Raw genomic sequence first — 27,902 nt, 5'->3', positions numbered from 1 at the left:
TCTGTACACACTCATCTGGAGACCCTTGATCCTGGGCTCTGGGTCCTGCAGTTGGCTATTCCTTTGAGAATCTATTATCCCAGCTGGGTCCGTGCAGGGCAGAGCTGGTCCCTGCCCTCTGGGGGAAGCCATGGAGGCACACTAGCCTTTCTTATCAACTCTGCACACATAGTCTAGCATCTTCTCTCACATGGGCAGTGGGAGAGTCAAGCTTCTCTCAGCTTCAGGAGAGGCTCATCTGGGGACTAGTTCCCTGAGAAGAGCTTAGTAATTACAGTTAGCAGACACACCACCAGGAAAATCTGGCTGCAAGCCCAGCTATTCTCATGACAAACAATGGCAGCATCCAGAATTCCTCCTCAGGTGACACGGCTGCTAGCTAGGAAAGCACCCCCCCCCCCCAGTGTAACTTGCCTCTCCAGTCTATCAAATCCATTCCCTGCCATTGGAACCCAAGTTTGCCTCCCCCCAAAGTTTAATGCCTTTGGGACCACAGCAGCACACACGACGTGTTATGAAGGCTGGTAGCAAGGTGAATGTGAGCTTCAGGGTAGCACTGGAGCCAGTTTATCTCTGTCTCCAATGTGGCCTCGAGAAGTAGTTTATCTCCCTTATAGGGCTACTGTGCACGCTAATGCAACAACAACAACAACAACAACAAAAAAAAAAACACAGCCCATGGGCCAGATAGCTTCTGTTGCAGTCTGGACAAACAGGAACTCTTGCTCTGAAGCCTGTGCCTCAGTTTCTCCTCTTTTAATCCCTGTGCTCCCTGAGCTCTCCTTCCTAAGGCCTAGGAGAGAATCAGAAGTCAGCAGGATTTGTTTCCACCTCTCCCCATGCCTCTAATCTCACCACTGTGCCCCAGCTCTCTTTGGCTCACTCTGGTCCTGTCCCCACCTACTTCCCAACAATTACTCTGAGCCATGATTCCTCAAAGCTCTGTTCATCTGCTCCCTGCTTCCCCAGGAGCCTTTCTCATGGCCCATAGGAATTCTCATGACTCCAGCTCAGAACTGAGCCAAATAGATCTCTGTATGATCACTGTATATACTATCATTTGGGGATATTTTTTTTCCCCAGCCCATATTACTTGGAAATTTCTTATGAGTAGGACCTCAGTTTTTCTTTTGCATCTGCCTTTGTAGAGCTAGCTGACATACAGCAAATGCTTAATAGATATCTAAGTGAACTGGGAGATATCTAAGCAAGACCTTGGTGGACTGTCAGCATGGGAAAACCCTCTGCCTGCCGCCTTATGTGCTAGTATTTACAGCTGAGCCCCATGGGGCCTGAAGGCGACCCCTGCATTAGCAGCATCTTGAGCCAGGTTCACAGTGCAGTGGAGATGAGCACGGTCTGCAGGTCCCTTCCCTCCCCGGGCTGACTAAGGTTAGTCTCCTCCAGTCTGTACCACAGCACCAGCATGAGAAACTGTCCTCAGAGGGAATATGCAGAGTTGTGGCGAGTCAGGAGCAGCTTTCTCCAGGGAGGAATGTATCCCATTTCCCCAGGAGCCCTTCAGGTCTGTTGTGAAGGCTGAGTCAGAGCCTGGGCCTTAAGCATGTATGGGCTCCTGGTACTCAGCTTTAAAGGGAGAGGCAATGGGTGGGCCTCAAAGTCCCATCACTCCATGTGGAACTTGCTCCCTCATCAACAAACCCAAAGGACCCATGAAGCCACTTGTGGCTGAAGACATCCATCAGCCACTCCCTGTGAACCAAACACACTCCCAGCGGCAGCAGAGAGTCTGACGAAGCCAATGGTTACTTCCTAGGAGCCTCTGGGTCTAACCAAGGGAAGGAAAAGATCGAAATCATGGTCCTCATTCTCTAAGTCAGAGACCTCCCACCAGGGCTCACAAGCAACTTCACAAGAGTCACACTGTAAGCAACGAAGTTCATCTGATTCAGACAAGACTTCTCACTTAAGGTCTGGAGCGTGAGTGTTGGGCTCCGCAGGTAATACTCTCGGAAAAGTGAGTGTCCGTGGGAGGTGGGATCTTGATGGCACTCGCCTTCAAAGATGTATTATCTTTATTCAGGAGTAGTGCGTGTGCCCGTGTGAGCTTATTGCACCATGTGCATGTGGGTGCCAGTGGAGGGAATTGAATGCTCTAGAACAGAATAGTAGGTGGCAGTGAACTGCCTGAGGTGGGTGCTGGGAACTGAACTGAGCCATCTCTCTAGCTCCACCACCCACCTTTAGATCCAGGTACTCCAGGTCCTTCTTCAGCTGGAGGTAGGTATCATCAGCCTTCCAAGGAAACAGGGAGGAAAAACAAAACAAAACAGTTACAAACACCAGTGTTAAAATAACTGGTCTTCATAGTAGACCCTTCACATCACACAGCTCTGAAGACACGGGACCACAGCAGACGAACACACCGGGCCATGGAGGAAGCACGGATGCCTTGTGAAACTCAGAGCCCTCTTTCGGCATGGTAGAGCTTGTGGGTCACTATGGGAAAAGCCAGCTTATTCCTGCATCCATTGTGGTTTGATGGGGAGGACCCAACAAGGTGGCTAGGGCAATAGAGCAGATGAGGCAGATCGGGCTCCTGAGGCAGAACCGGGAGATCTGCCTGGAAGAGCACTTGCCATCCACAGAGCTAGGATCCCATTGACAGCACTGCTCTAACCCTTGGCATCAAACCTTTGGGCTGGGCTGTCTCACATGCATGAAGTAATATGACCCCAAGTGATGTGGATGAATTGCTGGAAAAGGCAGAGAGAAACAACTTGGGTGATCCAGCAGGTCCCACCAAGTGTGACCTTGGACTCCTGCTACAAGTTTCCTGGAAGCTTTGCTCTTTTGTTCAGAAGAAGTCAAAGCGGCCCTGGCAGGAACTAGTGAAGGGGTCCCTGGGTAAGAGTGTTGGTGGAGTCTCTCATGGTCTATCAAGCTATAATTAAGAATAAGACTTCCCACAAGTCACACTTGCGTTCAGCAGATCACAGAAGCTAATTGAGGCAGAAGAGTTGCAAGAGCTTACTTAAGAATAGTCCAGAGCTCTTAGTGGACTGGGGGCCTCCAGCTGAGCAAGCCAAGGATGGGGAAGGTAGACAAATAAGGTGCGAGACCATCTCCTACACACAGTTCACACATGAGACGCTCACACAGTGCTTTAGGCCTGGAAGCCCTATCTGTAAGGGACGCTTATGGTTTGCACGGGCTTTCCCTATATTGTCTCCTTCACCGCCCCACTTCCCCAAGTCATTGTCCCTACACACTTTGAACATGAGGAAAAAAGATAGCTGAAGCATGTTATTTAAAATTAAATTCGTGATTTATGACTTTTTTCTTTATGTTTATGGTATGCATGTGGGTGTGCATGTTTTTGCATGTGTGGGGCACATACATGTGTGAGAGCATTCCATTGCTCTTCTATCTATTTTTAAGGCAGGATCTCACACGCACTCAGGGCTCACTGATGCAGCAGTCTTACTAGTGAGCTTGCTCTGGGGTTGGAATCACAGGAGGACAGCCACACCCGGCCAGCATTTAACAGGTTTCACACAATTTCCTGGCAAGCTCTTTAACCACGAATCATCTACTTAGTCTCACAACTTAGGTTTGCTCGTTTGTTTTTAACAAACAAACCCATTCTCTTATACCCATTTTTCTAATTACATTTCCTGGGTCCTTCAGATCCTGCTAAAAGGGGAAGTGACAATGCCAGCACCCTCATCTGTCCTCTGCCTTGCTCTGTGCTGCATGAAGGGACGAGGCTGGTATGGCTGAATCACCGCTGCCCAAGGACAACTCTGCAGACAAGAAGGACTCCGTTTCCTTTAGCTGCTCCAGGAGCCCAAGAGAGCAACTCTCTGGGCAGTCTCATGAAGCCTGAAATCCAAGGCCCTGGTGCTATTTAACACTCTAAAACAGGGATTCTGGCTCCAGCCTGCAAGATCCTGGTAACACAGTGAGTCACTGCCCCTTCAGCATCCTCTTGTCCCATAATGACAATTCAGTCCCACCTTACCTATGAAGGTTCCCCTTACAAGGCCAAACAGGACAAGAGATGAGGGCTGTTCTGCAAGGGGAGGTGCCCTACATTTCCCTCCAGGCTGACCCACATGTCTTCAATGAATGACAAGGCAGAGTGACAAAGAGTGACAGGGCACAGCTCGTAGACAAGATGACCATGTGCTAGCCCGGCAACTGCACAGCTCAAGAAGCAAGGTTCAGGTCTGTCCCACCCCATGCATCCTCTCCCCTGTGCCAGAGCGAGGTGGGGGGGGAGGGCGCTCCACCATTGCCACAGTGACTGGCTATAGCACCCAGAAGCAAACAGGCAAGGGAAGAGGGAGAGAGCCAGCCAGCAGGACAGACCAGAGCACACTGCACGGGGAAACATGAGTGGCAGGCCATCCCTGCCTGGGCCCAGGAGAGCCCACCGGCGCTGACCTGGCAGGCAGGAAAGGTCAAGTAGTGGTGCAGTAACTGGCCCACGGCGAAATTGCGCACGCTGGCCAACTTGGCCTGGTGCCGCTGCAACCGGGTGAGCAGCAGCGAGAGCTCTTCCAGCTGCGGGCGTGTAGACACATCAGGAGGGAGTCAGCCACTGCAGGGCACACCGCTGCAATTATACTCTTCACCCCGTGCCAGGACAACACTGGTGTGACACCACTAGGCAATGATCGCATTGGCTCTGTCATTAGGGCAAATAAAGGCACCGCCAGCATAGGGCACAGGAAGCTGTTTTCTCAGAAGCCACCAGTTCAGCTTCACCAGAGGAATGGGTGCTTTGAAGGGAGAGTTAACCAATCACAGTGAATTTTGAAGGGAGAGTTAACCAATCACAGTGAAGGCCAGGAAAGAAAGGAGAGGTGTTAAAGGAGAAAGCAGGCAGGTAGAAGAAAGAGGGGGCCAGCCCAACATTCTCCTCCACTTTTCTCAGTTTTTGGAGGGTCTGCTACAAAGCCCGAGTGAGTCGCTGGGCCTCTCTGTCACCTCATCACTAAAAAGAGGTCAAAAGCTGCCTGTGGACTGCAGTTGATTGGCTCTGAGGGAGAAAATACCATGGGCTTGGGTCTCATATGCTAAGGCACACGTCAATCACCTGGAGAGGGAAGTGGGGAGCCGCTTACCGATTTTCCGTGTAAGCTAGGAGCGCTGACTGTGTGGGTCATGTAGCCCATGGACGGCATGGAACGCCGGTCCACATGAGAGGAGTTCTGTAACAAGAGAGGAGAAGCCAGACTGAGGCCAGGCAAGGAGACCTCAGTCACTTACTGCCAGGCCCACCTACCACGTGCCCTTCTGCCTGTCTGAGCCCTGGGTACCTGCTCTCCAAAAGGAACACACAGTCTTCCTCACTAGGCATAGTACAGCAAACTGAACATCGTCCCTGGAGAGGTAAGTCTCAGCTAGGTTGTTATGGATACATGGACTGACTGAAGGCAAACACCTTTTCCTGCCTTGTAGGCTGCCAAGAAGCCAGAGTGACTCTGTCTCTCAATCTCAGACCGCAGTCACCCGGCAGAAGTTCCCAGGCCTCACCTTAAGAGCATGACCCCGTGCCTTCCTGGGAGACCCTCCCAGAGAGATGTCCACACTCCTCCTCTGCTCAGGTGGCTTCACTGTGACCCTTTCTGCTGGTGTATGTGGCCGCCGGGGTGGTAAGGGCTTGGGAGGCCCTAGAGGAGGGATGTCAGAAGGAGATGGAGGCACAGAGATGGAGCGGGGCACCTCTAGCAGGCTCCGGCTGCGGCCCTGCTCAGTGAACTCCGGGGAGCCAGCTCCTATGGGCGCCGTGGGGCTGCCATGCCGGAACTGCTGCCTCTGCTGCCACTGGTAGAGCTGCCACACGGTACCATCCCTGTGTGCCCGACGCTCCTCACTGGACATCTTCAGATGGCTTGCTCGGTCCTGTGCGTACTTGTAGTCACTGGGCAGGTTCCGGGGAGGGGGTGAAGAGCTCCCAGAAGGATGTCTAGTGTTTTTAGGAAGAGTCTGGTAGCTTTCCGGGAAGGACAGGGGCTGACTGGGACCCTGGCGAGGAAGTGTCTGGTCTAAGGGCAAGCTGAGAAAGGAAGAAAGAGCATGTCAGGCCATCACTCAAGGCAAAACAGCTAAGGAAACTCACAAGATCAGCTTGCTGGGGAGACTGTGAGGACCCCAAACAGTGGCTGAAGCAGACACACAGGGCTTGCACTGAAGAAGACCCCAGACGCAGTTTTCTCTGACAGCCAGGATCACCAGGGGGTTCCCTTGCCCACCACTCCTGGTGCAGAATGATTAAACTGCCTCTCTTCTCCTGCCAGCTGTCAATGACAAGCAATGTTTGTGGGTCTGGAAAGGTCCCATAGTTCTCTTCTGCCTGGGAGCCTAGCACTGCTGAAGGAATTCCTACAGCCAGTAGCCTTTAAGTTACCCGTCCACTTGGGCGTGGCCTCTTATACTACACATGCCGATGTAAAGCATGCATCCAGCCTGTCTCTTCAGGCTATTTGGTTGTAGTTCCTCGTTTGTTTGAGCAGAGGACTATAATCTGTGAGTCTACCCCTAAATAAATAACCCTTTATTATACCCAATTCTGAACTAGTGTGGGATTTCTTTTAAGCATCCATCATCATAGCACCAACCCCTGAAGCTCACAAAGAAAATGGCTGGAGCGGGAGTCTTCCCTTTACCACCTTTCTAACCCTGAGGCAGCTTCCTTCCCTCCTCCAGACAACTCTGACAGCCTCCTAATGTGTTTCATGTACATGGTCACCTGATCTGACCACTCCAGTGTGCCTCAAATCCCCTCAGTGCCCTTACAGAGTTCAAATTCTGATTCTGTCTTATCAACGTCATATAGCAAACTTATACAGAGTGCACTGCTGTGTGTCAGACATTGCTCTGGGCTGATGCTAACTCTAAGCATGGCCAGTGAAGGCAGTGGCGGCAGCAGCACCCAAGGCCTGTTCAGAAGGTAGATTCCTGAATTAAGTTAGACACTGTACATTCTCACTTCTATGGGGATGCAGGGAAGCCATGAGTAAAGCTATGGCTACAAGACCTGGGGACGGCAGAAATAAACGGGGAGATGTTGGTCAGTGTGTGCAAGGCTTCAGCTGGACCAAGTGAGCATGTATTAGAGCCCCGCTGCACAACACGGCGATAATACATACTTCAAGACTGAGTGTTCTCACCACATACACACAAGGGTATGTGGGTGGGGTGATGCGCATTCATCGGCTTGTTTCAACTACATCACAATGTGTGCATAGACTAGACTGCCCCATCTAGTCCATCAATATATAATTAATACTTTTTAAAGATGCATGATTATGTGTATGTACACGTGTTGGGTGTACATGACCATGTACATGTGTGTAGACAAGTATCCTGCTCTAACACCCTCGGTCTATTCCTTTGAGACAGTGTCTCTCACTGGCCTAGAACTTCTTGTTCTGACTAAGCTGGCTAGCCGGTAAGCTCCTAGATCCATCTTTCTGTGCCCAAACACGGGCTGCTTGGCATGGGCAAAACGCCTGGCACTAATGTGGGTGCTGAAGACCTGAGCTCAGTTTCTCAGGCTTGCACAGAAAACACTCTTGCCAACTGCCCCATAATTATTTCTTTTTGATTAAAAGTAAAAGCTGGAGGGAAGCCCTAACACTGGCTGCTCTTGCAAAGCACCTGGGTTCAATCCTCAGACCCACATGGTGACTCATAACCATCTGTAACGCTAGTACCAGGGGCTCTAACTCTCTTTTCTGACCTCTGCAGATAGCAGAAATATACATGGTACACATACATGCAGGCAAAACATTCATACGTATAAAATAAATCTAAAAGGTCTTTTAAATACAGGGCTAGGATATAACTCAGTTGCTAAGAGTCCTTGCCAAGCATACACAAAGCCCTGAGTTTAGGACCCTATCTAAAATATAGTTTTGAAATGTAGGTTTTCTCAGCCCTACTAGACTTATGAGTGCTAACTTCCGGCAGAGTGTGTTCACCCTGTTTAAACAAGTGCTCTTCTAACAGCCTATTAAATCTGACCTCGGGTCTGTGTTTTTTCTGAGTCTCTCTTCCCTTTCTAAACATGTGGATAAAGCCTCCGACTAGATCACTGTGAGGAGTAGAGGGGAGCCGTCAAGCAGGTATCTTCCCTTTGACAGCTGAGGGGATTTTAAGATCTCTTCTGCCCAAACCCATCTAGCATGCAAGTGTGTTTGCTTGCCACTAGGTGGCAGAGATTTTTCATTAATTTTTCCAAATTCCATGTCTGAGGTGGTGATAGGAGCAGAAACCAGGTGTGGGGCTTCCCCTGGAGGCCAGGACTTTGGAACCATTGTTTATTTTGCCTGAAGCAAAACTTGAAGAATGCAAAGTATGTCCCAGCCAAACCCCTGTTTCTCCAGCCCACGTAGAGGGCCCGCCTATCACGTTTAGATGATCACAACCCCCACCAGGCACTGCCCCAAATCCTGAGCCCACCCTCCAGACCATGCCTTCCATTTGTGACTGTCTGCTATTCGGGGTCATCTCAGACATTAGGATGGTGGCCACTGGCTCCTGCAGCCAGACTATAATGATTAACTGGCTGACGGAGACAGGGACCTGATGGCTCCCAGGAGCAGGAATCAGGAGCTCCTGGTCTCTTACCTGTTCTGTGGCCCCAAGAACAGAAAGTTAAACAGGATACCCTGAGAAAATTGCCTCAGATACAGCCATGTCAAAGCAGAAGATCAACCTGTGTGACCACTCCCGCTCACTGTAGAAATTCCTCACCCTCGCTTCCACATCAATCACACGGGCTTTCATTTCCTATTGTGTTCCCTCAAATCCACGTTTAATCCCCAAGCCCAACCTCGCCTTTTTGTTTTACAAGGTATACTTTACCTTAAACACTGGGTGTGGGTGGAGAATTCTTGAAGGCTAGAATTTCAAAAACAAGCTCACAGAACATGCTAGGACTCAGGGTATGTGAGTCCCTTGCTCACCCCATTCCAATAGAGTTAAATGAAGGAAATGCAAAGTAGATGCAACTCAAAAATGCAGGGATAAGGTAGAAATAGTTCCCTATGTGGACCAAAGTAGTCTGTCCCCCTTCCAATGCCAACCACTATGTGCTCTGTCCAGTGACAACGAGGTCAGCACAGTCTTAACTATACACAAAGCAGAGATAGCCGGCTTCTTCCTCTGTATTTTCAAATGGAAAATTTGAATGAAAATTCAAATGGAAAGCTCCTTCATTAAGCAGCCAGATCCCTCTATCACTTACTACTGGAAATTACAATTATACTTATATATACGAGTGTGTGTGTGTGTGTGTGTGTGTGTGTGTGTGTGTAGAACAGACTGGCCTGGAACTGACACCTACCCTCTGGTGTCATGAGGCCCCGCTACATACATCTTTAAGGGCAAATATCTGGGAATGAGGATGCAGTCCTTTTAAGGCATGGTGCAACCTCGTGCTGATGGGCATTCTCCTCTACACTTCAGAACTGATTCACTATGACCCATCTTCTATCCCACTGAGATCAGCTTCCACCCTGGGCTCTGCAGATCTCCAAGGCTAGTGAACTGCTCTTTACAGATGGATGACCCCCCCCACCCAAATCCCCAGTCCTTCACATAAGAACGGCTCCAACTCCACCACACCTGGGGAAAGCCAGCACCATCAGCTCTTAGTGGCCCCCGTGCCTCCTGCAGGACAGGCCATTGTGTGTAGTGCAGTAAGGGAGGTCTGTAGGCTGTCAGGAAGGCTTATGGAGACACATTTCATCAGCGACGAGTGAGAACCTCAGTTATCTGCTTTTTTGCAAATACTTTCTCCCATGAAAGGTTCTCGCTGGCAAGGCATCCCAGTAGCGCCTTCATTCCCAAGTCAACTGCCTTCAGACTTGAACCGTGAAACTAGCTCTGCTCGGGTGTGGTGTGCACATCTTTCATCATGGCACTTGGGAAGTAGAGGCAGATGGAGCTCTGTGAGTTCGAGGCCAGCCTGGGCTACATAGCAAGACCCTATCTAAAAAAGAAAAAGGAAAGAAAAGGGTGTAGAGAGACAGGGTGGCTGTTAAAGAGCACTTGCTGTTCCTATAGAGGACTCAGGTTTGGTTTCTAGCATTCACATGGTACCGTTTCTAACTCCAGATCAAGGAACCCAACACCCTCTTCTGGCCTCTGTAGGCACTGGCCACATACCTGGTACACAGACATATATGAAGGCAAAACACCCATACGTATAAATTTAAATTTTTTTTTCAAGTGAAAAAAGACATTAGCTCTGTCAAGAAGGGTAACACAAGATGTCCCCACCTAGGTCCAAGACACTCAGTGGAAGCAAAAAAGACCTCCCTCAGTCTTCCTCAGCTCAGCTGCCACTCACGTGCGCAAGTCCAAATCCCAGGGCTTATTCTCTCCCTGCTCCTTCACCATGCATATCTAAAGCATGGACATACCGAGCCTTTGCTAACCTCCTGTTTGTTCCTAGGTGTGACATTGCCGTCCTGGGCTGCCACGGCAGCCACCTCCTCCCAAGCTCTGTAGCGGCTGCAGCATCAGAGTCTACACACGACCTTCCAGTCATTCCTCTTACTGCTCTTTTGTTCATTTAAATGCCTGACCTTGAACTATGAGGCTCTGTGACGTGACCCTATCAGCTCTGCAAGCTCACTAAGCCATGGGTCACCTCACAACCACCAGCTCAGCACCAAGGACAACAGTGTCACTCCCCTCTGTTCTGGGGCCACAGCTTTTTGTTTTCAGTAAAACAGAACATTTAAATAAACAGAGCTGACACCTGCTCTCTCCTAGAGAGAAGGAGTTACAACCCGGAAGGCTTCCCCTTCTGGCCAGTCCCACAGCCATGTCTCCAAGCGAAGTTCTTCCTTAGAGTTTCTTTACCAGCCACTCTCCCTCACCACATGGTCCAGACAGTAGACCACCTCTGACAACAGGCTGCAGCTATCCTCTCAAGAGCAGTTCTAGAGCCACAGGTGAGCAGCCTGTGCTCCCTGACACACAAGTGTCCGCAGAGCCTAGGCTCCTCCCTGGACTCCTCAGCTGGGTCTCGTGTCCTCAAGAGTCTACAAGGACTCTTAGAAGCAGAGGGGCAGCGGTGGAAGAGTCAACCACTGACTCTGCCGGCGATCTCTGTGTCCTCTCGGTGGGCCGAGGCCCAGACCACACTTCAAACTCCGACCTTGCCACCAATCTGTGTGTCCTACGCAGGTGTCTTCCCTTCTCTAAGCACATTTCTCTGGTCTGTAAATTAAAGGAGCAATCACCCCTTCCTGGAGGGCTATTAAGGGCATTCAAATAAAGATAGAGGGGTTAATTAGTTGAGTAGGTACAGGGGAAATGACAGCTGTTCTCTCTCTCTCTCTCTCTCTCTCTCTCTCTCTCTCTCTCTCACACACACACACACACACACACACACACACTACAGGGGAAATGACAGCTGTACACACACACAAACACATGCATGCACGCACACACGCACCCCGTTATCATGTTCATCAGCAGTACTTCAATGCCATAACTGACCTCCTGCTATCCCCCTTCTGAGTCTTTGCCCAGTGCTCTGTCTGGGCCAGGTTGCTCTTCCTCTGGCTGTGTTTCTCCGGGTTGGTCCTGGGAGGAGCAGCACATTGGTACCCAGTGGTACCATTTTGTTCTCCTGGGCCGTAAGAGACAGGTGGGATGCCATTCCTCTCGGGCCGCTGTGGCTGTGCTTGCTGGCCTCGGGGTCCACCGGGTAGATCCACAAACAAAGCATCTTCCTCAGCTGGCAAGTACGAGGACCTGGCCTTGTTCCTGTCCCGCCTGCCCTCCAGTGGGTCCCTTTGAGAACGGAAGCGCTCATCCTCCGGCTCCCTCCTGTCGAAGCCAAAGGAGTCTTCATAGCCTTGCTGAGGACAGTCTCTCGAGTGACCAGGTCCCACATGGCCACATTCTTGACAAGCTTCCGTGTGGTTGGCCTGTGGCATGGCTTGCCGCTCCACCTTGTCCATGTCCCTGTAACGGCAGCAGCATATTCAGCCCGCACACAGCCACGACTCCCCTTAGCATGCTATACTCATCTCTGGAAAGCCCTCCCCTCATGCCCAGTCCTTCCGATTGCTGCGGGAAGCTGGCTTAAAAACCACCTCCTCTAGAAAGTCCCTCGGTGTAAAGGACTGCACTCTGACACAGTCGCCGTATTGAGACTGCTACTCCACGGACACACACTTTAGATTCTGCCTCCCACTGCCTTTCTGTCCTCACCCTGTCCCCCCATACACATGAACCTGGCAAGTATGAGGAGAGGAACTGGGTGACAGCTAAAGGTGTGAGCTAAGGTTAGATGAGGGGCTCTGGCAGTGGGCAGGGCTCTCCTGTCGAGGCTTGCCCACACCGAGCAAAATTAGTCTGCTGCTTGTCTGAGTTCCTGCTCATGTGTCCATCTAGGCAGCAGTGAGTGCATCTGACTCCAGTGAGCCATTGTTCTGTCTTGATAGACGGGCATACAGAACTAGGGCCTGTCCCTGGGAGGCTTTCAGTACTTCTCTACAATTTTTCATTTTGTTTTTTCCAAGGCAGGGTTCTCCGTGTAGCCCTGGCTGTCCAGGAACTCACTTTGTAGACCAGGCTCACCTTGAACTCAGAGATCCACCAGCCTCTGCTTCCTGAGTGCTGAGTCTAAAGGTGTTTGCAACCACTGCCTGGATTCTCTACAATTTTTTATTATTTACTTGTTTACCCATTTATTTAGTGTGTTTGTGCGCACACGTGTCATGGCGCATGTATACAGGTGAGAGCATAACCTGCAACAGTCAGACCTCTCTTTTCACCACATAGCTCCTGGGCGTAGAATTCAGGCTGCCAGCTTCGGTGGCAAGGACTTTCACCTGCTGAGCCACCTTGCCAGATCTATGCCTCCTTTTTGTTGTTTTAAAACAGGGTCTCAAGGAGCCCAGGCTGGCCTTGAACTTGCTAGGTAACTAAGAATTGCCTTAAACTCTTGATCCTCTTGCCTTTATAGGATTATACCACCAGCCTGGTTCCCATCTCATTTTATTCATATCTGAGAGACATCTCACCTCCCCAACATATATCTCTGTCCACTGCCTGCCTGACAACATTTCTGTCTTCATTTGGGCTCACCCTTCCCCACTTTGTGTCCACATGTTTTGGGCACTGCCGACTTTAGTATTTCTTATTCTGCCAAAGCTCCAAGTCTCAGGATTGGTTCAGGGGGAGGCCAATGGCCCAATCGAGGCTAGTGAGAGTCAGTCCTTGGACCCTGGATTGAGCTGCCTTGAGCTCATGTTGCCTCGGAATGAGGTGTGTTTGAAGGAAGCCAGGAGCAAGTCCTGAGGACTCAGCATGAGTTCTCACATGCAGTCACATCCAAACCAGATGTATCACTGATCTTCCTCACTGTGACCCAATAAATCCCCTTTCCTGAGTACATGGTAGACACTGGTTCATGTTACACTGTAGAGGCTGTTACATCTCATTATAATGATGGATTAGGTCTGAGGGACCTTCCACTCCAACCCAGGAGGTCTATATGCCCTGGTAACAGGAAAATATTTAAAGACCTAAGCTTTAAAAAAGCAATTTTGCCAGGCAGTGGTGGCGCACACCTTTAATCCCAGCACTCGGGAGGCAGAGGCAGGCAGATCTCTGTGAGTTCAAGGCCAGCCTGATCTACAAGAGCTAGTTCCAGGTCAGGCTCCAAAGCTACAGAGAAACTCTGTCTTGAACTCCCCCTCCTTAAGAAAAGCAAATTTCTTGAACTGGAGATATAGCTTAGAGGTTAAGAGCACTGGCTGCTCTTCCAGAGGTCCTGCATTCAAGTCCCAGCAACCATATGATGGCTCACAACCATCTGTAATGAGATCTAGTACTCTCTTCTGGTTTGCAGGTAGACATGTAGGCAGAACACTGTATACTTAAAAAAAAAACTATTCTTAAAAAAAGAAAGGAAAATCCCCACAAAAACAAACAAACAAACAAACAAGCAATCCTTGGGCTTATAAGAGGGCTCAGCAGATACAGGTGCTTGACAATAACACCAACAACCTGAGTTCCATCCCCAGAACCCACATGAGAGAGGGAAAGAATCAATTCCAGGAAGCTGTCTTCTGAATGACACAAGCATGCCTGCATTCGTATATGCACAGACACACACAAAATAAATACTTTAAAACCGAGTCTTACTGTAAGCTCACAGATAAGGAATTCTGTTGCAAAGGTCACTTGGGCAGTTTGCCCGGCCTTTCATTCTTCTCTTCTTTGTTGGTGCACCCCACCAGCAGCTTTCGAGGAGCCAACCTTGGCCTTTGTCCTCCTCACTCCCTGCCTCTCATCCTTACAGGCTATGCTCTACAGCTGCCCCTGAGCTGATGACAGCCCAGCTGCCTTCTGGGTCATCCCTGGGAGAGTCACATGGTTGTTTGGTTTCATTTGTTCCCACACTGCTAAGTGGTCACTCCAGCTTGGAAACACAAAGAGATCTATCTTTTTGGGGGGTGGGAGACTTGTGAATTCCAGGCTTTCTTCAGACTCTTACGTAGCTGAAAAAGGCCTGCCTCTATCTCCCAAGTTCTGGGATGACAGACCTGGTGTACGCTATGGTAGGGTTGGAGCACATGTTTATGCGTGCTACCAAATGGGCTTCACCTCCATCTCCAAGTAGCTCTATCTTCCTACTATGTGAACTAAGAGAAGCAGTCAGACAAACACTGCACTCTCATGTACGCATCAGAACTGAAGGAAACACTGCTAACCCCAAAGTCTCTTCTCGTCTCAGAGCTAACTTTATAACAATAGATCTTGGTTTCTACTGTACATGTGCAAAGGAGGATATACCCCCCACACGTGCTAATACTTCCTGGAAATCAATTTGATGGGGAACAATTACATCTATGACTTGGATGAACAGCAGAATTCCTGCAGAATATACCTCTAGGGAGTGGTTGAAAGAGCAGGGTCTAGAAAAGACTGGAGAGATGGGGCCTCACAGTACCTGGAAGCAGCAGGTAGCTAGCTTCCTTCACTCTGGTTCGTGCTTAGCATCAAGGAAGGCCCTCAGTGGCAGAGACAGAAGTCATTTCCTTTTATCCTTCCAGCATTAAATCGACCAGCCCCTGGCCCTCGCCCCAGGGAAAATCTCACTCCTCTTCAACTGGCTCTGTTTTCCCTGAATTAGCAACAGTGGACCTGACCTGTGCTAAGGACACTCTGCCACCCTCAGCTGTCTCCCTAGTGAGTCACAAAACACATGCAACAGCCCAGTCTTGCATCAGAGTGGCACGTGACAAAATCCCTTGTAAAGTTGAAAACTCCACAGTAGTCTCAGCCAGGGTCATTTACATTTTAAAGCTGATGCTATTGTTTCTATACATGCAAGGTCTAACCTGTGCCAGGAAGTTAACAGAGATCATCTCTCACCCTGCGACAACACTGCCAAGTCAGCTCGGCCATGCCCAGAGAGGCTGAGGACATCCCCATATGGGGTTATCTACAATATAGTGTCTAAAGGAAGGGTGGGACAGTGACAATGGGTGTGCTGACTGTGAGCAAACCTCACAAGGCAGAACCCTGAGCAAAACACTTCTCCTGTTAACCACACAACCCCGCAGGCTGGCAGGCTGCATGTCACCTTCATTACAGCTGAGGAAAGTGAAGCTCAGAGGTGAACTACTTTGCGCCGGACCCTGTACCAGTGACACACACAGGACTCCAACCCCACCAGATCCGACTCTAAAGTCTGCAGACACAGGGCTAAAATTTGTTTATCAAGTACTTCCGCTGAGGCTTGTCCAGCCATGCATCACCCAGAGTGAACAGAGACTGGAAGAAAGGCCAAAGAAAGTGCAGAGAGCTTTAATGTGGGCCATTTCTGAGACGGCTGGTTCCTTATACAGAATGCAGGCTTCACATTGTACCCTGTCATCCCAACTTTTTAAACTTTTTCTTAGGGGGAACAGGTGTGGAGGACAAAGGACAACTTGTTGGGGTTGGTTCTCTCCTTCAACCTTGTGGGTCCTGAGGAATCAAACTCAGGTTGTCAGGCTTGGAGGTTAAGTGTCTCAACCCGCTGTATCACCTTTTCAGCGCCATGCCAAGTCTATCAGAGCAACTTGCAGGTAGAAAGGTTTCAGAGCTGTTTAGTTCACCAACTCCTCCACTCGCCAGCCAGCCAAACAGTCATGCACTTAAGTAAACACTTACTCCGGGCCAGGTACTAAATGAATTGCTTTTCAAGATGGTGATGAGGCGCAGATGCATGCCACAGCATCCGGCTACCCCATCCCCCTTGATCGCGGCATTGGGGACCGGACTCTGGTCAGGCCTGCTCAGCAAGCTCTTTGACTCACCAGCCCCATATATGTTCTTCCTCAGTTACGCCATCTAACTTCCTTGTACTATGAGCCCTCCTCTCCACAGCCCTCACCTAAAGAGACTTTTCTTGATCACACACACACAAAAAAAGTGGTTGCTTCCCACCCACTGGTCCCACCCTTGTCCATGCCCCATCTTACTGCCTCTGTCCTTATATCCTGGTAAAAGTCATCTTCTATAGGGTATCCTCTCCCCACTCCCAAAAGCAGGTTGACTTAGACACTACCTCTCCTCTGCTATGATTTCAGTATCAAATGCCCTCCACGAATATTTGCAGGATAAAAGATGAACGAATGTACAGGTCTAAGTTCAGGGAGACTCAGGTGGTAGGGGCACTGAGAATAGGGAAGGCAAGAGATAAGTTTGCAGGGACCAGACAGTTTGCAGCTGCCAAATCAGTCAAGGAAACAGGATTTTATTCCAAAGGTTACTGGAATGTAAGCTCCTGTAGTCCCAAGACAGGACTAGAAGCCGGGGAGACTGGAGGTACCATCTGATACCCCTCGTCTCTCTCCTCTTGTGAGCTGCAAATGCAAACGGGCCTCCTTGCTCAGTGCTTTGGCTTTCCGAGAAAGACAAGGCATCCTTAGACAAGCTGGGAAGACGGATGTCAAGACCAAGACGGGCCCCAGAAAATCAGACAAGGCCCAGATGTGATGGTGAGAAGACAGAAATGGAGAGGGAGAGGAAGAGAGGGCGTGACAGAGGGATGGAGACAGGATGGTACCTCATTCCCCTTCTGCCCCAGGAAGTGGGGTGGGGTGCGTATCATGGGGATCTGAAACTTATGTAGGAAACAAAATGATGCAAATCAGATGCAGTCAAGGAGGTGCACGAAGGAATTTCCTGGGAGCTACAGGAAGAGGGAGGGCCTGGGGAGCTAGGAGCAAGCTACTGTGAGGAGACACACTGGCAAAGAAGAGAGTGTGATTCCCTCAAACACTCACAGCTAAAACTGGAAGGGTGCACCAAAAAAGGTGGATGGTGTTACTATGCCAGGAGCTACAGAAGATGGCGTGTCTGTCAGGGAGTACTGACTGCATCCTAGGCTCCTCTAAGGGTGTTTAATCCTTGGAAGGGTCTTAAGAACTGTGAGAAACTGATGTGTGAAAAATGCAAGTATTTCTCACAGTAACAGCAGGGAAGCTAGAAGCTGAAGTCCCATCTGAAAGACTGCAGAGACTAAGCTCTGGGAGGAGGTGTTCAAGGAAGAGAGGGTGGGGTGGGCTGGAGACATGGCTCAGAAGTTAGGGGCACTGGCTGCCTTTCCAAGAACCTGGGTTCGATGCCCAGCACCCACATGACAGCTCACAACTGTCTATAGCTCCAGTTCCAGGGAATCCAACACCCTCTTTCTACTCCAGTGGGCACCAGGCACATACAGACATACAAACAGGCAAAACATCCATACACACAAAACAAAATATAAATAAAAATGACAATACTACAGAGGAGGCCAGGGGTGCTTTGGTCAGCCTGGGTTATGGCTACTGGTGTTCTACCACTCATGCCAACAAGCCATCTCCAGGTTCTCAGCCTGATGCCCTCAGCCTTCCCATGGAACAAGCCCTTACTTCTGCTTTCAGTCCCTGTGGCCCACAGGACTCCACTTTTGTGCTTTGAACAGCCAGTGATATCAACGAGTGCCTTCTCTGGCCACCTCAGTGTGGCTGAGGTCGACTTGAGGGGGCAGCTCAGCGCTTCTCGGGCAAGGACCCCGCCTCCTCCGGCTCTGCTGCTGGGCTTCAAACAGGATGGCCAGAGTCTGGGAGTGCTACAAGCCCTTAACCCTCAGATCCAGATGTTCCCTGGACCTCCCCACAGAGCCTGAGAGGATGACAGTTTCTGAGCTCCAGCCCAGCTGCTCTAGAGTCGGCTGTATCTTCAGCTCTTCAGGGGCCTGAAGCAGTAAATCCCTCCTATCCTGTTAGAGTCACCTACAATCAACAGTACTGATTGATGCCACCATTCCTAAATAAAGTACAAGGCAGAAGATCTGGGTGAGAACCAGGAAACAGGAGGCTGCTGCAGGGGTGGGGGGGGCACAACCTCTAATGGGGAGAGGCAAGATTCTGTCCTGCCTGACAAAACATTGTAACTAACCAAATGTCTGAACATCTTATTCTGGAAACCCAGAAGATTACTGAGTCTCTGTCTGTTTGGTTGGCCATTTCATCTTCCAGGTCGTTAAGGGAAAATGGTACCATGTCTTGATTCTGACTCAGAAGGCAAGAGTTTTTCCAACTTTTGAAAGGGAAAGAACTTTGAGCAAATAGGATAAGTTTTTTTATGAGTTTGTTAGGAGTGAAAATGGTATAATTTTCAGAGAAAATGCTTAAGACAGGATCCCTTGCAAAACCAGTATCAACTATAATTTGCTGGTAGGAATAGAGCTGTCCAAATCTTAGCCAGTGAATTAGTCAATCCTCGAAAGTTCTTCCCACACAGCCAATAGCATTCTCTGCCTGTCTTCACTCAGCAACGGGGACACAAGCATTAACATAACCACATACTGCTGAGTCCGGTGGCTCAAGCTGTGCTCTCTCTACATTTTGGAGTCTTAGATAGGAGGACTACGGTGAGTTCAAGCAGTCTAGGTTACAAAGTGAGAAGCTGTGTTTAAAAAAAACAAAAATAAAAACAAAAACAAAAGATAACCTTACTCCACACAGCACATCAGTTAACTCCAAAGACTGATAAGATCGACCGCCAGTAAAGAAATGTGAGCCAACACTCACAAGTGGAACACACCTTGCTGCTTAAGGGACAACTGATGGGATTACATAAAATAAAAAGGGGTGGTATTTTGACCATCAGTCTGGAGAGCTCGTGTGTGAAGAGCTGGTGGAGGGTTTTTGATCTAGACCTATTTATAAGTCTAGCTTAGGAAACACACGTCAGAGCTGGCCAAGGATTTGCACATGTCTGAAGACATGACAGTCACACGGTGGACACCTCACAGTGGCACACTGTGTCAAATTAAACAGTTACCAGAATTTGGGTGTGGTTTTCATCCTAGAAGTTCACAAATTTGGTCTCAAATGTGATAGGAGTAAGAGATGGGGCTTAGCACCAGGTCAAGGCAATTAAGTCATTGCCGATGCTGCAGCAAAAGTGAGGAATACTGATCTCCCTCTTGCAGGAGCTCCCGTCATGGTGGCACTTGCCTTTGATACAGTATAACCAGTGTGTATATGGGGGGGGTCCACAATACATTCCAAACCGCGCTGGTTAGACTCCAGCCTCTAAGACTATGAGGCTAGTAAAACTCTTTTCTTTATATATTACCCAGACTTGGGTATTTTGTTATTAGCAGCAGAACACAGACTGCTACAGTGATCTATGTCTACTGGCACTAAATAATGTGGATTTGTAGTTGTTGTTGTTTTTCGAGACAGGGTTTCTCTGTAGTTTTAGTGCCTGTCCTGGAACTAGCTCTTGTAGACCAGGCTGGCCTCGAACTCACAGAGATCCGCCTACCTCTGCCTCCCGAGTGCTGGGATTAAAGGCGTGTGCCACCAATGCCCGGCTAATGTGGATATTGTTTAATGATGCTGTACTTTAAAATGAAAAGAAAGGTGGTCCAATGGGTAAGGTGCCCGCTACCAAGCCTGACAACCCGAGTTCAATTCCTGGGACACATGTCATGGAAGGAGAGAACAAACTTCCAAAAGCTGTCCTCTGACCTCCAAAGTGGCGCCATGGCATCAGCACACACACATACATACATACATACATACATACATACATACATACATACATACAATTTTAAAGGTAAGAAAGAAAAAACCTGCATATATCTGTACATATCTATTTCATAAACAGAAAGTTATTTTAAAGGCTATCAATTAACCTAACAGAGGTTACCTGGGAATGTGATTTGGAATATCTCTATCCCTTCTACCACAAAGACAAAAATCTGAGAACATGACATGTCAGGTCCCATGGTTATGCATCCTAAGGAGCCAGGGCATAGGCACCAAGGTATTAGATGCTGTCTAAAGGAGCCGCCAGCCTGGAGAGATGCATGTGCTACTAGAATGTACTTGAGAGAGAAGGCCATCCTGAACACAGCATGACCGGTGGAACTGCAGCCCCATGGAGCTTTCTAGCTCCCACCCCGGGACCCTCCGTCAGGACTGACCTCTTGAGTGATGATCGAGACAGCACCTGTGCAGCCTGGTTCATGGCCCTGACCCAGGCATTCATGTCCTCCAGGGTGTCAGCACTGAAGAAGTAGGTCCTCATGCCCGAGTGCTCAGCCTGGGAGCCCGCTGTGGTGGTGCTGTAGATGAGCGCCCTCATGCCCGTATGCACAGCCTGCAGCAGGGGACGGACAGGTTAGTGCACGTTCTCTCTGCAAGCGAGAATAAGGAGCCCACTGTGGTGGTGCTGTAGATAAGCGCCCTCATGCCCGTATGCACAGCCTGCAGCAGGGGATGGACAGGTTAGTGCATGTTCTCTCTGCGAGCAAGAACAAGGGGTATTCTGGCTGTGTTCCCACTAGATGAAGCCCCAGTGTCGGCCAGTTTGTCTTCACATCTGAAAAATGTCACAACCTAGATGCCACTTTCTCAGGATTGCCATACTCAGAGACTGATGTGGCTCAGTTTCCTGAGCTTCAACAGGCATGAAATGTGATGTGTGCCTAAAGAAGCAACAATAGTCTTTTCAGAAGACCCTTGGATCCGGGCAGAGCTGACCAACATCTGACTGGGAATTCTGTCGTGCCGGTTGCATTTGTCCCCCAAGGCTATACATGGTTCCTTGTGGGAAGCCTAGAAAGATCAGCAACTCCAATGGCTTCCAGTTGGAAACATCAGAATGCTGTGCCTGAGAAGGCAGGGGTCTGCCTCTTAACTTTGCAGTTAAAACCTTGCCCCATCTACACAGGGAGATGGTGTAGGAAAGGGAAAGATTATGAGAGTGCCCATCCTGTGCCTCCTGGGCATGCTCATAATTTTAGTCTCTTTTTAATCCCAGCAGCCAGGAGAGGTTGGAACGGAACTGTTTTACAGATGAGCAAGTGAACCTGAAAGGTTTGGTGACTCTCCCACAGCACATCTGGAACAGATGGGCACCATCACTGGACACTGTCATTTTACAAACATCACACGAAAAGGAAACTTTCCTGTTTTGTTCCCCACTATATATACCCAGGAATAGTGCCCTGCATACAGTGTGTGCCCACTGTTTTTCGAATGAATGAATATGAGTGGAGAGTTGGAACCTGATCTGACTCCCAGCCTAGGCTTCTCTATGTGATGCTACGGGTCCTCTACAAAACTGCAGGTCATTCTGCAATGTGGATCTAGAGCAAAAGGTAGGCCCTATCAGTGACCAGTCAGAGGAAACAGCTGTAAGCTGGGGAGTGGCATGCTTTCAGGATGGATGGACAAATCCTCAGAGAGGCCTTAAACCTTCAGCATTTCCTTCTCACACTCGACATCCAAGTCCCACAGTGCACTTAGCTATGGGTCTAGTTCTCACACTAACATGTCTGAGTCTACTAAACCCAGTGTCTAGAGAGCCTAGGCAGACTCTGCCTGCAGCCAAGGTCCCCACGGTGGCAGAAGAAACCCCACATCTTCACTTTAAATGCCTTAGGTGTTCTTTTGATCCCCTCTGTTTCGCAAGCAAGAGCTATGGCAAAAAAGAACAAAAAGAGACTCATGCACACCTAACCACCTAGTAATGGAAATCCTTACACAGGTTCTCCTGGACCATGAGGCCCAAGATTCTCTGCGCACAGAGCGTTCTGGGGCAGTCACTAGCTCATCAGATGCAAATGCAGGAAGGTCTTCAGTGCAGCCTTTCAAAAGAGCAAGTCCCTGCGCTACAAGTATCCTGAGAGCCAACCTCACCTGGCCTAGGGCACACTTCAAGCATGCAGCTACCACAGGAGTGAGGAGTCATGCAAGAGCACAGAGCCGGGCTGGAGAGATGGCTCAGTGGTTTAGAGCATTGCCTGCTCTTCCAAAGGTCATGAGTTCAATTCCCGGCAACCACATGGTGGCTCACAACCACCTGTAACGAGGTCTGCAGACATACACACAGATAGAATATTGTATACATAATTAAAAAAAAAAAAAAAGCACAGAGCCTTAGTTTCTAGTCACTGCTGGCAGGCTTGTGCCTAGCTGCTCACCTGAAGACCAGGTTCCCGGCTCTACTCTGCCTGTGCTGAGGCAATCAGAGGCTCTGACAGTAAAGGTAAGAAAGATACCAGTTCCTCTGTCACCTGGCCCAGTGACCTACACTCAAACTACTGTGCCTGAGGAGGTATCCTTGGTCCAGCAAGAGGTCTTGGAGATGGTCCCTTCCTCTCAGCTCTGGGCTCCTCAGCTAGCACAGCCTTACTAGGCAACTTCACATGACTGGACAGAAAGCAGGCTACACCAAAAGGGAACTAGGATAAGAGTAACAAGAATCTACCTCAGAAACAGTCTGCCCCGGGACATGGCGGTGCTAATCCAATACTAAGGAAGCCCAGATCCTCCCCCCTCGAACCCCAGGATCAGATTTCAGGACAGTAAGAACCACCATGGATAATAAAGGAGCATGCAAAGGTCCCTAAATGACAGATTCTCAAGTTTACTCCCCTCGCAATAATTCAGCGTCTGTTGAGTGTTTAGTACATGGAAAGCACACACACACAGACACACACACAGAGACACACACACACAGAGTTTGGGACGCTGTGGAAGAGGGGAAACAGCACCTGACCTAGACTCATCTGAGGATGGATATTCAAAATGCCTTCTTCCTGACAGGCAACTCCAGGATAAGAGGAAGAGACTCTCAGGCCCTGAGAAGCACTTAGTATTTATCTTCACAGATGCCAGCAAGCTGGCTCGGGGGAGCAAAGGGAAGGGCGGCACATGGTTAGGCTATGCTGCTGCCCGGGTGGGGTGCTCAGGGCCTTGCAGGTCACATTAAGAATCTGTGTTCAGTTAGAGATCAGTGAGAAGCAACTGAGGGAGCCAAGCTCGGGCTGGAAAGATCACTGGCTGAAGGACAGAAGGGAGGGGTGAGGACACAAGAAGATGCTTTCTTGGCATCTATCTCCCATTTCACAATGAAGTGTGACGATAAACTGTACACAGCCATGACAAACTACCATGACGCCACTCCAAGGTCTGTCTCTCCTGGTCCGCAATTATTTACCCCCAGTGACGCTCAATCCCAGTGTGGTAGTTTGAATGAAAAGCATCCCCCAGTATTTGAACACTTAGCTCCAAAGTGGTGCTGTCTGATGAGGTTCAGGTGGTGCAGCCTTGCTGGAGGGAGAAAGCTATTGGGGGTGGGCTTGGAGATTAAAAGACTCAAGCCACTTCCAGCCTCCCCCCTTCATTTGCACTTAGAGTTTAAAAAGTGAACTCAGCTTCCACTTCACACCTCCCTGCCATGAGGAACTCATGCCTCTGCAACTGAAACCCAAAATAAACCCTTTCCTCCATAAGTTGCTTCTGGTCACAGCACAGAAAAGGGACCACTAAATCCAGAAAGGGAAGACTTTCTGAAGAAGACTTTACCACCAAGGATAATTCTAGAAGCCACTGAACAAAATGATTTCAGAGCAGCTCCTGGACTACAGAATAGAAGGGGCTGCACTTCATGGCTAGGGTGATAACCATTTTTTTAAGAAAAATAAAATAGGGGGCTGGAGAGATGGTTCAGAGGTTTTAAGAGCATTGCCTGCTCTTCCAAAGGTCCTGAGTTCAATTCCCAGCAACCACATGGTGGCTCACAACCATCTGTAATAGGGTTTGGTGCCCTCTTCTGGCCTCAGGCATACACACAGACAGAATATTGTATACATACTAAATAAATATTTTTTAAAAAAGAAAGAAAAATAAAATAAAGAATAAAAACAGTGTCTCACTATGTAGTCCTGGCTAGGCTAGTGTAGACAAATAGGTTATGTAGACCAGACAAGGCTGGCCTTGATGTGGAGAGATCTGTCTGCTTCTGCCTCCTGGATACTGGCCATGATTTTATTAAGTCATTTAGACCTCATTAGTCTGAGTCTGAGACTCTCTAGCCTCCTAACTTCCTTTCCAGTTCTATGAAGGTGTTCCTGAGAACACTGCTTCTTAAGATGGCACGAATGACCGAAGAGAGACAGTACCTTAAAGGAATACTTGCGGCTTATGCGATCCTCAGGGGCCACAGGGGAGATGACATAGCTGGGCAGAGGGATGCTCCCGAGAACTGCTTCTTCTCGGCTGTCTTTGGATGGAAAAACACATCAGAACAGCATTCTGGGAATCCTGTCTGCACCGCCCCCTTTCCGGGTTCCAAATGCTTACCAGCCCCTCTGCACTAACAGGACCCAGAAGTGAGGCCCACAGGGCATTTTCCCTGAGGCAGAGAGGGGCATGAGTACACTCTCCGCTCACACTGCCGGTAGAACAGCATGCTACATGTTGTGGGGCAGAGACAAGAGTGGCACTTCTGCTCTCCCCTCCTACACATACCTCTCCACTGGACACTAAGCCCATGCCCCCACCTTCTGTGACAGCCCTTTCATTTAGCCCCCATCCACTTGATAATCCCTGGGATCGTCTCATCTGGCCCGCACAGATGTGTCTGTCCTTCCAACTCCTTATGCATCTAGAACTTTCCTCAAGTGTGTCCTTGTAATGCCTATCTCCTCCCACACAAGACAAAGCACCCACCATCCTTAAAACTCCAAATGCAAATCCTAAGCCTTCTAAAAACGTCTTCCCAGAATTCCCAAAGACAAGCACTTGCTATTTCCCCTGAGGAACCTAAGGACTTTGTGTCTTCAAAAGCACTCAGCAGAGTCCATACTTCCCTTTCTCTTCCGTATTTTGAGATTCCACACTGCTCAGTCCCTGACTTTACACAGCACTCCATAAATGCTCAAATGGGCAGTTCTACTCCAGTGTCCTGTCAAGTACCACAGGAGACACCCACACAGTGTCCACTGCTTCTCAGCTCTCCAGGGCCTCCAAGGTAAACTGCATCCAAGTAGGGCAAAAGCCCACGTGACTCTGGGTCTTGAGACCATAACTGAATCTTTCTTACTTGAATTCAAAAAGTACAACTTCTGGGGCCTGCAGGGGTAAAGCTGCAGCCACCAGCCATATACACCAGTGAACATGCTCACAGGGTAACAGGCTGAGGAGCAGGACACTGCTCTAACAATGGACTCCCTCACCAGTCTTTCCAGCACGAGACTGAGACTGCAGCTCACCTTTATAATAAAACAAACAGTAATCAGCGAGCACAAACCACCGTCTTTTCCACAGTCTCATCCCGGAGCTGTCCTGCAAAGCACAGACAACAGTCAGGGCAGACTATTACACCCCGCCCTCTACTCATAGGAAGCTGATCCCAGAGCCAAGACCCGCCCAGAGCCCTATTTCACATTTTTATTTTATTTTATTTTTTGGTTTTTCAAGACAGGGTTTCTCTGTAGCTTTGGGGCCTGTCCTGGAACTAGCTCTTGTAGATTAGGCTGGTCTCCAACTCACAGAGATCCATCTGCCTCTGCCTCCCAGTGCTGGGATTAAAGGTGTGTGCCACCACCGCCCAGCCACATTTTTATTTTTTAAGATTTATTTTCAGGGCTAGAGAGATGGCTCAGGAGTTAAGAGTACTAATTGCTCTTCCAGAGGATCTAGGCTCAATTTCTAGAACTCAGATGGCAACTCACAACCATTCGTGATTGGAGTCGCAGGGCATCTGACAATCTGACATCCTTTTCTGGACTCCACACACCTGTGCACAAATATACATCAGGAAAGATGTCCAGACACTCAAAATAAATTTAACATTTAAATGTATTTTAACATTCCTCTGTGTGTGTGTGTGTCCATAGGAGCCAGAAGAGAGTGTTAGAGCCCTAGAGATAGAGTTATAGGCCATTGTGAGTAACTGATGTGGATGCTAAGAACTGACTTTGGGTCCTCTGCAAGAGTGGTATGTGCTTTTACCCAATGAGCCAACTGCTGGCACTTCTCTTTTATCTGTCTGCTTGTCTGTCTGTCTGTTGATCAAGACAAGGTTACCATGTGTAACCCTGGCTGTCTTAGAACTTACTCTGTAGATCAGGCTGGCCTTGAACTCAGAGATCCACTTGCCTCTGCCTCTTGAGTGCTGGGATTAAAGAAATGTACCACCACATCTCTTTTATTTTTATTTTACTTTACTTTTTAATGAGATGGCCTCATGTAGCCCAGGCTGACCTTGAACTTGTAACCCTTCCCTTCCACCTCCTGAGTGTTGGTATTACAGATGGGCAACACCAGGCCTGGTTTATGCGACCCTGAGATCCAGCCCAGAACCTGTGTTTGTCTCGCACGTACCCTATCAACTGAGCCACATCTCTGGCCCCCATATTCTCCCCCTGCCCCCCGCGTTTTTCAATAAACCAGACATCTTACTAAATAGCTATTTTTCGAACAGGACATTAAACTTGGACTAAGTGACGGCTTATATTCCCTCCCTCTTTCAGTGAATGTCTTATTGAAAAGCTACACTTTAAATAGAAATTAACTTAGACTCACTGATGGTTTATCTCAGGAAGTAAGGTTTTCTGGTCTCCTAGTAACAAATTATTATAATTCATTTACTTCTAAGAAAGGAAAGTTCAAAAATAGATGTTAACTACTTATAATAAATTCTTATTAAAAATGAAGTATTTTGGTTTTGTCTTAGGATCTAGGCTATAAAATATCTTCATTCATTCTGATTAAAAGGTAAATTTACATAGGGTAGTATTGAATAATTTTAAGTTAGGTAATTGGGACAAAGCTCTCAGCTAACCAACTCTGTTTTCTAACACAGGACTGATTTTGTTATTTTCTTTCCATTCAATGTAAAAGTCTGAATTCTCTTTGCAATCAAATTTTCTCATAACAAAAGTCTAAAACAAACAAAAAAACTTGGATACAGGGAAAATAGCAATATTATATACCAGTCTTCTCCAACACCTAGGAGAATCTGAGAGTTGGGTTTAACTGACAAAACATCTTTCCTTGCCAGGCGGTGGTGGCACACACCTTTAATTCCAGCACTCTGAAGGCAGAGGCAGGTGGATCTTGGTGAGCCCGAAGCCAGCCTGGTCTACAGAGTGAATTCCAGGACAGCCAGGGCAGTTACACAGTGAAATCTTGTCTCAAAAAACCAAAGGGGGGGATCTCTCCTTGAAGCTGGAGAGACAGCTTAGTGGTTAAGAGCACTTGCTGCTCTTGCAGGAACCTGAGTTCAGTTCTTAGAACCACGCGACAGCTCACAACTGTCTCTGCTCCAGTTTCGAGGGATGAGCTGCCCTTTCCTGGCTCCCATGGTCACCAAGCATGAGCATGGAACACATACACACACGTAAACAAAATATTCATACACATAAAAATAAAGTATTTTCCTAGTCAGAAGTTTTGACAGGCTTGAATTAAAACAGAAGAACAGCCTGGCGGTGGTGGTGCACGCCTTTAATCCCAGCACTTGGGAGGCAGAGGCAGGTGGATTTCTGTGAGTTTTGAGGCCAGCTTGGTCTACAAAGAGTTCTAGGACAGCCAGGACTGTTACATAGA

The 27,902-nt window shown here is 48.8% G+C and overlaps 1 protein-coding gene across 13 annotated transcripts in view; it reads right to left on the bottom strand.

Moving 5' to 3' along the window:
- Plekha7 (pleckstrin homology domain containing A7) overlaps nt 1-27,902 on the bottom strand; it is a 189,115-nt gene that overhangs the window by 28,235 nt on the left and 132,978 nt on the right. For 8 of the 13 annotated variants that reach the window (XR_009057559.1, XM_057777368.1, XM_057777369.1 and 5 more), the window contains 8 exons: nt 25,562-25,634; nt 24,470-24,570; nt 20,483-20,658; nt 11,491-11,961; nt 5,506-6,028; nt 5,094-5,180; nt 4,411-4,530; nt 2,203-2,256 (listed from right to left, as the gene is read on the bottom strand). Coding sequence is in view for 12 of the 13 variants with exons in the window: in XM_057777368.1 (XP_057633351.1) it covers nt 2,203-2,256; nt 4,411-4,530; nt 5,094-5,180; nt 5,506-6,028; nt 11,491-11,961; nt 20,483-20,658; nt 24,470-24,570; nt 25,562-25,634 (1,605 nt within the window). In the remaining variant the exon portion in view is untranslated. The remainder of the gene's footprint in view (nt 1-2,202; nt 2,257-4,410; nt 4,531-5,093; nt 5,181-5,505; nt 6,029-11,490; nt 11,962-20,482; nt 20,659-24,469; nt 24,571-25,561; nt 25,635-27,902) is intronic. The other 5 variants (XM_057777371.1, XM_057777373.1, XM_057777376.1 and 2 more) reach the window with 1 other exon arrangement.

This window comes from Chionomys nivalis, chromosome 8 (assembly GCF_950005125.1).
Source record: "Chionomys nivalis chromosome 8, mChiNiv1.1, whole genome shotgun sequence".
In the NCBI taxonomy this organism is placed as follows: Eukaryota; Metazoa; Chordata; class Mammalia; order Rodentia; family Cricetidae; genus Chionomys; species Chionomys nivalis.
The sequence above is the reverse complement of the archived record's forward strand: the minus strand, read 5'-3'. Positions and strand labels throughout refer to the sequence as shown.